Source organism: Polyergus mexicanus, unplaced genomic scaffold (genome assembly GCF_030449975.1).
Source record: "Polyergus mexicanus isolate NDT 795.1 unplaced genomic scaffold, iyPolMexi1.0 SCAF_20, whole genome shotgun sequence".
Lineage (NCBI taxonomy): Eukaryota > Metazoa > Arthropoda > Insecta > Hymenoptera > Formicidae > Polyergus > Polyergus mexicanus.
In genome coordinates, this window is record NW_027223340.1 from 4,549,771 (window position 1) to 4,562,658 (window position 12,888).

General features: G+C 36.0%; 1 protein-coding gene across 10 annotated transcripts in view; it reads right to left on the bottom strand.

Moving 5' to 3' along the window:
* The window catches only part of LOC138941873 (RNA binding protein fox-1 homolog 2), a 322,458-nt gene that overhangs the window by 122,495 nt on the left and 187,075 nt on the right, over positions 1-12,888 (bottom strand). For all 10 annotated transcript variants that reach the window (XM_070311805.1, XM_070311804.1, XM_070311802.1 and 7 more), the window contains one exon: positions 5,069-5,359. In XM_070311805.1, coding sequence (XP_070167906.1) covers positions 5,069-5,356 — 288 coding nt within the window. In that variant the 5' untranslated portion in view covers positions 5,357-5,359. The remainder of the gene's footprint in view (positions 1-5,068; positions 5,360-12,888) is intronic.

Below are 12,888 nucleotides of genomic sequence, written 5' to 3' on the forward strand. Positions count from 1 at the left end.
TTTTCTCAGACGATATCTTCAGCTGATATATAAAAATAATGAAAATTATTTGAAAATGTCCGCGATAAAGTTTAGATAATAACCCTACAATACAGTTTCACTCCAATTTACAGTACATACAGATATGTATGTGTTTACTGTTAAGTTGTTAATTAGTGTATTGTAGTCGCAGAAAAACATTGAATATAAAATTGAATAAAATAATAGATCAGAGTCGTGAATAATTGTAGGCTAACTCGAGAATATAAAAATTATTAGGAGACTCGTTAAAGTTCTAATTCAATTCGCTATACAAGTGTAATTCAGTTCCTTCTCGCACAGAGATATATCGATCTCTCGAATTGACGAGCAATGTATGAGAACAGCGAAGGTAAAATACAGGGAGAAGTCGCGCGAAACTAACCAGATTTATATCAATGTCATCAATGTCGATAATTAATTTTTTTATACGGAACTTATGGATGTTATTATTATTATTATTTTTTTTTTTATATGTATACGATATTGCGCGAACGGCGATTGTCGTTATCCTCGCGTTCGCGTAACTCAGGATGGTCGTAAATCAGAGATGAAAACCTTGGTCACGGTGGTCTCCGATGGTAATATGAATGGGAGAGACGGTCGACGGAATGAGAACGCATTGTAGCTTTTCGATGAGCCTCTACGCATCGACGCGGCGTATGAATTTCAAGTGAATTAATGGCACCGGATTATATCTCGAAATCGCGTATCTATCATGCGAACGACGTCGTTTCCCTCTGGACCGCTAACCAATTTCAAACAAAGAGGATTCACCCGCGTACGACTATTAAAACGCAATTGCTGATTAATCATTTAGCACTTGCCAGAAGCATAAAATCGATCGTTTCTGAATGGATTCGCTTTAAAAACAGGTGCGTGAATAATGACAGCATTTTAAAAAGAATAGATCTGGAAGCTTAAACCTATACAGGTATATAAATATGAAACCGGAATTTTTGTATAGAAAATACACGTTTATTGTATGAAAATGATAAAAAATATTTTATGCCAAGTATTGCCCATTGCTAGCTATACATTTTTCCCATCTCTTTGACAATTTGTGGATGCCACGCCAAACAAACTGTTGCTCCTTTGAGGCAAACCAGTCATCGAGCCATTTTCGTACATTTTCGTAAGAAGTGAAGCGCTGCTCGGCAAGTGCGTGTCCCATCGATGCAAATAAGTAGTAATCGGATGGAGCCAAGTCTGGTGAGTAAGCCGCATGCGAAAGTATTTCCCAACTAAACGCCTCAATCGTTTCCTTGATCGGTTTTGCTGTGCGTGATGGTGCATTATCATGAAGCAAAATCACTTTGTGTTGCCTTTTTTGATATTCTGGTCGTTTTTCACGCAAAGCTTGATTCGAATCGAGTTGTTGTTGCGTTTGAGCGTCATCCTCATCCAACAATGTTTGCAATTCGCTGTCTTCAAACTTTTTCGGTGGTCTTGCACGTTCTTCGTTTCTCACGTCAAAATCGCCACTTTTGAATTTTTTAAACCACTCGAAGCACTGTGATTTACCAAGAGCATGCTCACCGTAAGCTTCGACAAGCATTCGATGCGATTCTGCAGCAGTTTTCTTCAAATGGTAACGGAAAATCAATGCTGTCCGCAAATCGTAGTTTCCAGGCACAAAATTCGACATGTTCAACGCTATTAAAAACTATGCTGTTGTATGAAACTTGTATTGTTGTGAGTTGAAAATCTTTATCAGATGTCAAAACAAGAAAATGGCGCCAATGACGCGGTTTGACGGTAACTACATTGACAGCTAGGGCCAGCTATGGGCAAATTCCGGTTTCATATTTATATACCTGGTATATATATATATATACTTTTTTTATTTTAAAACACATTGCAAAAAATTTGTATGGAAAAAGATCTGTGAGATTTTATATAAAATTAGCTAAAATATAAAAAGGAAAAAATAAAATTACATAATTAATATATCACATTAATATGTTCAGTTTCCAATGAACTCTCTTTATTGTAATTTGTTTAATCTAATTCCTCATTTTTTTTCTTAAAAATGTAAGAGTTTTACGCGAAGAAATCAATATTTTTGCGCACGATAGATTCATTTAAATTTAAAGGATACAATCATAAATGTGGCGAATAAAAATGTTGCTTGAGAATTCGAGGATCAACTAAAGAATGCAAATCTATGAATATTTTCGAAAGACACCTTCGTTTCAAATGCGAATCATGTAGAAGCACAGAAATAGACGCGAGCTAACGCAAGAAAATATAATCAATAATTTGTAGCAGAATGGGAAAAGTTACAACTCGATACGCTACACTAATCATCTGACAAATAATGCAATAAACTGTATTTGCGTTTCATCCGAAAGTAGACGAAACAAAGAGAAAAAAGAAATCAAGTCGCGTTTAAAATAAGTCTGTGTTTTTCTGATTGCCATGCAAGCATGAAACGCCCGTATATTCCCAATTAAATCGTACGACATCGATTACATTCGCTAACGAGAGATTGAATTTAAAGTGCAATAAGGTTTTACAAGCCTGTGCATCGAGATAAAACTTGCTAAATTTTTTATCGCTTCTGGAATTAATCTACTTGAAAATCACTCGGATTTAACGAATTTTATTAATTCAATTACGTAATAAATCGTTTCAAATATATTAGAATTACCGTTCCCAAAATTAGCATACGTGTATAAAAATCAGCTGATTTTAGATAAATGCGATTATGTGACACGCGACACATAGTCTTATTTCTGAATCATTGTTATATTCCTTTAGACAAAAACATTTTTTGTGTTTAAATTTTGAATATAAATATATTAACGTTGATTACGTTATTTTCACGAAATTATCTTTCTTTGCGCGAGTGAATAGAAATAAAATGGAAGTTCCGATTTCGCGGAAATATGTCCAAGTCGCGAGTATCATCATTTCAACTTCGAAAGAAATATCCAGTGAGAAAATTCTTTTATTCAACGAGTAAATAACTTCTCGCCTCTTCCCCGTCCATTGCGTATTCTGTTATGAATTACAAGGGTCCTCTCATGGAATTCATTCGTCGTCAATGCAGCAATGTCACCTCTCCCCATTCATATACGTGTCCGGAATCATTGACTGCGATCGCAACTACGTGACGGGACAACGACCGCTCCTTCTCTTCGCGGAAGAAGAAGAAAAAAAAAAAAAAATAAACCCCAGGATGAAGAAAGAATGAGAGACACGTTTCGAAGAGAATTTTGCTTTTCCGATGATGGAATGCGCCACCACAATCTTGGAAAGACGCGTGTTCGCACGAGCTCATTTAACGTAATTTAACGATAGCTAAAAAAAAAGATTAACGAGCTTACTCTAAAATATCCTGTATGCAATCTCGTTACGCCACACCGGCTCAAATGGTCAATAATGTTATGGTCGGAACGTATTACGTGTTCACGAAAGGCGAGACAGAGATTGTATAAAGTGGTTATGTAAAAGATTCTCCCTTGCTTTTATACAAAATACATACAACGTATAGGAATGGTTCGGAAAAATATTTCCTATAACTATTTTGTCATTCTTCAAACAAATAAATATAATATTTATAAAATCGAATCCCGCTACTATGCATGTATGATTAAATTCAGGATTGGGAAGTAACGCGTTACTTGTAACGTCAAAGTTAGCGTTACAGTTACTTTATTTCGGTAACGATCGTTACTTTTTTCTATTTGTAACGGTAACGGTAACGAATTAGCCGTTACTTTTATCGTTATTTTTCGGTTCTTTATTATCTTATATCTATTCAATAGATATATTTTTTGAAAAATATTTTGTAATCTTCTATCAAATACAAGCAGTTATACAAAGCAGTTGTCGCAATATTATTTATCAATGGAAGAACGATGTCCGTTATAAAAAAGATCAAGAAAGATGTATTATTCCAAGAGAAAGGAACAATGCGATTGTCTGAAAATACTACTTCTCTTTCTCTTTAAACTTATCTCTCTTTCTCTTATTTATATTGTACTTTAATACATATTAAGATGGGAGATAAAACTGATGTAAGTCTCGAGTCTATTGAATCAAGTCTCGTTGTATCAATTGTATTTTCTATTATATGTATGATGGAAGAAATAAAAGCCAAATAAAGAGATAAGAATAAAATTATAATAACTGATTTTCTAAACGTAATTACACGTCTCATAAGATAAACTAATGATGAACCCGCTTATGAAGCAAATACCAGGTATATCAGGATTGGGAAGTAACGCGTTACTTGTAACGTCGTTAGCGTTACAGTTACCTTTTTTCGGTAACGATCGTTACTTTTTTCCGTTTGTAACGTCGTTATATTTTTACAGTAACGGTAACGAATTAGCCGTTACTTTTCGGTTCTTTGTTATCTTACATCTATTCAAAAAGATAGATGTATTTTTTGAAAAATATTTCGTAGTCTTCTATCACATAGGCTGCATTCTGGTAGTCACTGCCAGTACTAAAAATCTATAGTAATGTATAAATTATAGATTTTACAATACTGGCAGTGAATATTGGAATATACACTCTTAACAATATTATCAATATTTAAAAGTAATGTTTGACAAAAATTTCCGACGTAATAAGAATATGTAAATTACAATTTAAATTCCTATAAAGATAAGTGTATTAAAAAGTAAAGATATTAACATAAAAAAATTAGAATCATTAAATAAGTTTAATATAAAAAACGCTTGTGCCATATAGAGACTAATTTAGAGTTTTTAACATAGATTATTACATTTAATATTGATTATTAAATAATTTTATAATCTAACAGCTTATTTTAGCATTATAAAAAATGAAAAAGTAACGAATCGTTAGTTTCCAAGTAACGGTAACGGTAACGCGATGCTTTTATAGAGTAACCTTCCCAACCCTGATTAAATTTATTATCACGATTCGCTCTCACGTGTATAGTGCAATATAACCTGCGAATAAAGTCCCTGACTCCAGCCTAATCATTAATATCATACTGCGAATTATAATCGAAGTGAGCAGTCATCGAATGATCCGACATGACCGTATTCGATTAAGAGTCAAAACTTACGATGGCCTGTTGATCGACCCCATTCGGAGGCGGAGGCGGACTGAAGCTGGCCGCGGTCGGCGCACCAGGGGCGGCAGGATGGGGTGCACCCGCCGCGGGTGGCACCTGGGGCCCGCCAGCCGGGGGTGGTTGCTGGGGTGCACCAGCGCTCTCCTCCTTCACCGGCACTGGCGGCGGTGGTTTAACGTCACCGGCTGCACCAGCCGCCCCCACGACACCCGCGACCCCGTTCACCGGAGGGGGAAAGACACCCCCACCATAGGGCGCAGCCATTCCTGTCTGCACCATGTGCTGCAAAACAATATCATCTCTCGTGAGTTTCGATGCTCCGCAGATGTAATTTTAAGATGTAAAATGTTAATCTTTAAAAACCAAATAATAGGTTTATTTCTTTTGTGAGAAATTTTTCAATTCACGGCGTTAGAGATTATAAATATATACTATAATGATCTTCTAGAAAGAAGCTAAGCTAGAGATGAACAATCGGATTCCTGATTTCTAAAGATTAACATCGATAAATGTGAAATGTGAGTTGAATAATTCGATAAAAGGTCCGAAATACTCTGTATAAAAGCTTCTTTTTGTAAGCTTAATCGGTTTATGTTTTTTTTTTATTATTTTTACTAATAAATTACCAGTTTAATTAAATAAATTAATATCGATAAAGTTGTGAATTGCAAATTGGCAATTGAGATTACAAATTTTCAATTAAATCTCTCATAATTAAGTTTAAAAATATTTGTTTGTTCTCGATTGATTGTGCAATTGTCAATTAGATTAGCGTGTTATTTATGATTTGGAGCAAGTCGAAGATGAATGGATTATAAAGAAAATATATTAAACATATTTTGTCCATTAATTTCCATTTGATCATTCTTTCGCTTTTCGTTCGCGAGACAAGAGATCAACATTTTTATTATCGCACCGGCGTTCAGTTCACTTTTTTCCGATCTCTCCGAGGTCGTTAGAGATGAAGGATAATGGAAGCGAAAATGTCGTTGCCAATTTTTCGTGCGATGTCGCACTATTCATCGTGACCACGGACGCAATCGTGCTAGAGTAGAAAGATTTCTGGCAATGTTCCATCGCGGCAGGTTACGATTGCTTGAATAATAGCGATCTTAAACTAGAAGTTTTCGCTAAAGATAACATTTTTACACGTAAACAAATATAAATCATTTCGTCTACAAACTCTCATGGCTCTCGATTTCTCTCTTCCATAATATTCACGAACAGAATATCAATTAACAAAGTTAGATATCCCTAGGCATTTGAATAATGTGTATTAACGCCACCGTCAATTGCGACTCGATATCAGGTAATAAAGATGTAAATTGGATATGAATCGATTGTTGCCCATCACCCCGTGTATAATTCCGTGTTAAAAATAAATTATACAAAATAGAACTATCTAATAACACGGTTATAAATTTATAATTACAAAATATTAATTTCTTATCGATTTACAATTCTTGCGCTCTCCTTTTAAAAAAGATTATCTTTTTTTCATTTATAATAAAAATATTATTAAGTTCTATACATCGTGTAAAAATACTTTGAACCGTTTTTGAATCTCGCGAACGAGTTACGAAACCGATATTCTTTCTGACATTTAAACATGTGCGAAAATTCATCGATGTTTAATGAGATCTTCTGGTTTCGCGACAAGGCCAGAGAGTTTGGATAAAGGACAATTTTATAGAATGGAAAAGAGGCGAGGAGGGATTCGCGGGGCAGCGGACAATTTATTATAGACAGCGGAGGGTAACTATAATTTATGGTTCGCCCTCGGGTCGTGCCATCCACAATCTCGCGCGTGGCAGGTTACAGATGGTTTGTCCAGCTCTCCCTTCTTTCTAGATTATTTCTGAACGCCCGTCCTTTCCTCTCTTCCCTTCCCTCTCCTCGACGTCGCTCCGCCACAAGGGAGAGCAAAGGGTCGTTTGTTATTTTTGCCTTCAACATTTTTCTGAAAACTCGATTTAGACCGGATTTCGCCGATACGAACCGGTCGCGCGCAAACAGAGATGAAACGCTCCACGAGGAAGAGCTCTGCGTGCTCTTTGTTAAGTGTCTGAGAAATGAGAGTCCCGGTCTCAGCAATTACGCAAGATCCGACAACAACAAAGTGCCGTGAGCCAGATGATTTCTTGCGCTTGATTGCGATAGCCTTGGCTGATAAATGTAGCAATCGATATTTATATCAAACGCAGTGATACCAGAATAAAAGTAGTACGTTTCTTTCTCTCTCTCTCTCTCTCTCTCTCTCTCTCTCTCTCTCTCTCTCTATTCTCTCTCTGTTGCACAGCTATATATGTAATTGACATACATCCTAATATTTAGAATTCATGATTATGATTCACGTTTATTAGTATTGATAAAGATATCGTGTTTATTTTTATCACTTTTAAAGGTTTTTTCTGAAAATTAATTTCGCAGGGTTTACAATTTCGTTTACAGCTCAAACTATGTATACAAAATTTGTATCCAATATCGTTCTTTTAAACTATGTAACAAACAAAATTAATTCTCTAAGATTTAATTACATAAACGCGAGAGGGAAGCTGTTACGAAAATTCCAAAAATGTGATCACAATCGGCGATATTAACAAGAGACATTTTACGATGAAGTGCGAACGGAGCGCGATGGATTAAAAAGGGAGGAAAAAATTCGGAAGAAAAAGCATACGTTACTCGAAGAACAATCGATGAAAAAGAATACGTGAAGTATCCCTACATGTAGAGGAGAGGAGAGGATAAAGTAGTGGATTCCTTTCGCCGCGAAGAACTCTAGCGGCGAATGGGTCGAAACTAACAAGTTTAAACGAGGCCGAGAGGAAGTCGCCTTCGGCTCTTTCCCCACCTTTGTCTGCTCACTATTCCGCAAGCGTAGCTTAATCAACGAAAGGGACAGGATGGAGAGAGAGCGCACGGCGGAAAACGTAATCTCCAGATCGACCTAATTTCCCTTCCCGTTGACGCGGGAAATATTAGGTGTACAACTTTGCTTCCGCCGTTTTTTTCCCGAAATTCGAGGCTTTATTGTAAAAAACTGGTTATACATTTATGATTCAAAGTATTGTCCATCGTGCCAATTCTTTTTGACTTTGACTCGAGTCTTCATTAAGTAATGCCTCCAATTCTGCATCTTCGAGAACCTTCTCTCTTCCACCGCTATGCCGCGCTTCGACGTGAAAATCACCGTTCTTGAAGCGTTGAAACCACTCGCGACACGTTCTTTCGCTAATAGTGGCTTCACCATAAGTATTTGAGAGCATTCGATAAGTCTCAGCCGCAGATTTCTTCATATTGAAGCAGAAAATTAAAACCTCCCGCAAATGACGAGAATTTGGCTCGTAAACTGACATTTTCAATCGAGAATAACTTTATGACGCGGACACAAATCGACTAATGTTTCTATGGGGTTATGTTGACGGATGCCCAATTTTATCGCATGACGTCTATGATCTATTTATTTCGACCGCTACTTACCGCTAAAGCCATCTATAGGAAAACGGCGGAAGCAAAGTTGTACACCTAATATGTCCCCGGATCGGTTAGGGTAACTACGCGAATTTTCCTTCTGATCAAAAAGACCTGAGCGAAAACGCATCAATATCACGATAGGCCAATCTGACGAAATACGTACTTAAATTTCGAATGTTATATACGTTCCGTTAATTGATTAATCTAATTTGTGCAGAATGAATGACGTCACGCGATAAATAGCACCCGCTGGCCACGAATCTTCACTTCTCTATAATCAATAATATTTTTTTATTCATGGCAATAGCTGTCAAAAATTCAGATACGTCGAATAACTGTAATGTGTCGATAAACTCGAGTGAAATCGAATCAAAATCATATTTAAATCGCATTTATATGCGGAGGTAAAGGTGTCTCTGTCGCACATTTGAATAAAATTCGCGTTGAAATTACACGCGCTTATGGACAATCAATTATATTTACGTAAAATAATTATATAGAACGTGGCTAAATTTAAAAAGACAAAATTCTTTTCTCTAAATATTATAAAGAGATATTGTCAAAAAGTCTGATCACGTGTTTCATGTACTTTGACATCTCAAAAGGATCGTTACTCGCTATACCCTTCTCGAAATAAAATTCTCAATTCCATTTTAGCAAATGGCTCGTTCTCACTCGCTCAACGACAATCTTAACACTTCTTTGTCCTCTGCTTCCCCTTTCTTACTTACGCTGGCGAACAAAGTGAGGCTTTCCTCGCATACAAGGGACCATTCAGAGCATGCTTCCCCTTCGGCATCAGCGAAGCGTGTCACCGCCGCTACATGGCTGGGCCTTACGGCGATCGCGTGCGCGAGACCGGGCATGGCGTAATGAAAAAAAAATTTTAATGACGCCACGCTAATTCGATCAGCTTCCTCGAGCGTAGAGAATAAATGAAACGTTCTCTGAATGGCGGCGCGGGACACTGCACTCGCGTCACTTAATTGAATATTCGAAACGGATGGTTGTTCACACACGATTATGCGAACTGCCAATTCACTTCCCCCGTCAGTCGTTGCTATGCTACCTTCACAATCATCATTTAATCTTGTACGAGCTGTATATTAATCAACTTGAATTTTATTTAAAAGTGATAAAATTTGAAACTAACTTTGGATTACATATACAGGATATCCCAGATCATTTGGGACTCGTGTGCATATAGAGCGGATCAAACTGAGTCGAAAAGTCCTCTATCATTTTTTTCTATAACACTTAATAAAAGAGTTATTATTGAATAAAGTCTGGCTAATCAGCGCCAATCTTTAGCCGGACGAACGGCGGTGAGCCGCGTGCTGTGAAGTGAGCCGCGCGCTGTGAAGTGTGCAGCGGCGCACACTACAGGCGCGCAGCTCACCGACGTCCGCCTGACTAAAGATCGGCGCTGATTGGCCAGACTTTACTCAATAATAACTCTTTTATTGAGCGTTATAAAAAAAAAATGATAGAGCACTTTTCGACTCAATTTCGTCCACTCTATCTGCACACGAGTATTGTCCGAAATAATCTGGGACATCCTGTATATTTGAGAGATTATAATTTTTTATAGAAACTTTACATAGAGTGGAAACGAATAAAATCACATTTTGAGTCAATTATATTATATGTACAAAATATGTATAAATTTTTAAAATTTTAATTATTTTATCATTGAAGACCCGTTAATGTGTCTTAATTTTATTGCGTTATTTTAATTATTTTTCTTTTTAATTTTTAGAACAATGCTGAAGCAATGTTAAAAATAAATGTGGAGTTTGAGGTATTACTATCTTATAAAATAATAAGAATAATTTGATTCAAAGAAAATAAAATTACATTACTCTTGGACAGATATCTTTAAATTCGTCAGGATCGTAATACAGTAAAGGATCGCCAAGCATATGTTCATTTAGTTTCGTAACAGAGTATACTCATGTTTGTTCAATATTACATCTAATATCTAAATGGATCTCTCTCTCTCTCTCTCTCTCTCTTTCTCTCTGCTTTAGATTATTTCATGCAAAATTGTATGTATCGAACAATTGACCTATTTTAAGAATGCCATCGACCAAACAAGATGGCACTTTTCGCGTATACAATGTCTGTCTTATCGACTAAAACTAGGGAAGAAGAAAGTTGAGAGGCAAATAACCGGTAAATCAGAAAACTGGCTTGTCGATCTGCACGAGGATCAACGTTATCGGAATTGGCAGTAGAAAAGGCGAACACAATAGCAAGTAAAAGTTCCATTTCATACGAACTGTGCAAATTAAGGCGAGTTGTATAATTGTCTCATTGACGAGGTTACGCGATTGAAACACACAGAGTATTTTCTACAACAGAAACTCCTCAATTTTAATTTAACAAGAGTATAATAAATGGATTATACGTTATGCAAGAATACGTTAACTAATTAAATTTAAAAAAATACACAGTTAGGCCAGTGCAACATAAAACTCTGCATTTAAATCTAATTCACACGTAAAACTACTATATCGTTGGTTAATTTATCAATTAAATATTAATTCACTTTTGTACAAAACATAAATATTTTAGTATGGAAATAACCCGCAATATTGCAAAATATGCAAATACGTTTATAATTCAGCATATTTGAGATAACGACGTAGTTGGAGAAACATTTTTATTTGTACGCGAAAATAGAAGTTGCGTTAAGATGTGTTGCATCATCACGTTTAAAATACAAAGCAGTTGTCGCAATATTATTTACCAATGGAAGAACGATGTCCGTTATAAAAAAGATCAAGAAAGATGTATTATTCCAAGAGAAAGGAACGATGCGATTGTTTGAAAATACCACTTCTCTTTCTCTTTAAACTTACCTCTCTTTCTCTTATTTATATTGTACTTTAAGCTGGGATATTAAGCTGGGAGATAAAATTGATACAAGTCTCGAGTCTATTGAATCAGGAAGAAATAAAAGCGAAATAAAGAGATAAAAATAAAATTATAATAACTGATTTTCTAAACGTAATTACACATCTCATAAGATAAACTAATGATGAACCGCTTATGAAGCAAATATATATATATATATATATCAGGATTGGGAAGTAACGCGTTACTTGTAACGTCGTTAGCGTTTCCTTTTTCGGCAACGATCGTTAATTTTTTCTGTTTGTAACGTCGTTACATTTTTACAGTAACGGTAACGAATTAGCCGTTACTTTTCGGTTCTTTGTTATCTTACATCTATTCAAAGATAGATGTATTTTTTGAAAAATATTTCGTAGTCATCTATCATAGGCTGCATTCTGGTAGTCACTGCCAGTACTAAAAATCTATAGTAATGTATAAATTATAGATTTTACAATACTGGCAGTGAATATTGGAATATACACTCTTAACAATATTATCAATATTTAAAAGCAATGTTTGACAAAAATTTTCGACGTAATTGAAATTTGTAAATTACAATTTAAATTCCTATAAAGATAAGTGTATTAAAAAGTAAAGATATTAACATAAAAAAAATAGAATCATTAAATAAGTTTAATATAAAAAACGCTTGTGCCATATAGAGACTAATTTAGAGTTTTTAACATAGATTATTACATTTAATATTGATTATTAAATAATTTTATAATCTAATAGCTTATTTTAGCATTACAAAAAACAAAAACACAACGAAATAGTAACGAATCGTTACTTTGCACAAAAAATAACGATGACGGTAACGCCTCACTTTTATAGAGAGTAACGTTCCCAACTCTGATATATATATATATATATATTCACAAATACAAAAATATATTTATAAAGATATATTAGTTTCAATCTTTATACAGAGATGTTACTCACTGCATGGCGCTCTTCCGCGGAGCAAGCCAACCGTCATTACATCTTATCCAGAAAGCGAGCAATAATAATTTCAGCGGCACCCACCCACCCATCCACACACACACACACGCATACACCACGCGCGCGCGCGCGCACGTATGCAAACGCGAGAAAAGCTCTCGCAATTTAACTATCGACCTTTTCGTTTCGAGTGCTTTCACGAGTGTCTCGACACAGGGTGGCATGTTAAGCTTCCGCGACAGCGGTCTGCCCTTGAATATTAGGATCTTAAACGCGCGATGCGGTGTATCCTTCCTCGTCCTTTCGATGTTTTGACGCTAGCAAAGCGAACGCGAGCCGCCAAGAATAAACCTGAAATCAATAGTGAACGGGCGGCCCAAGAGAGAGAGAGAGAGAGAGAGAGAGAGAGAGAGAGAGAGAGAGAGAGAGAGAGACGGAATAGAGAGAGATAGAAAGAGAAAACGGATAATGGCGGGAGGTATTCCGACCGG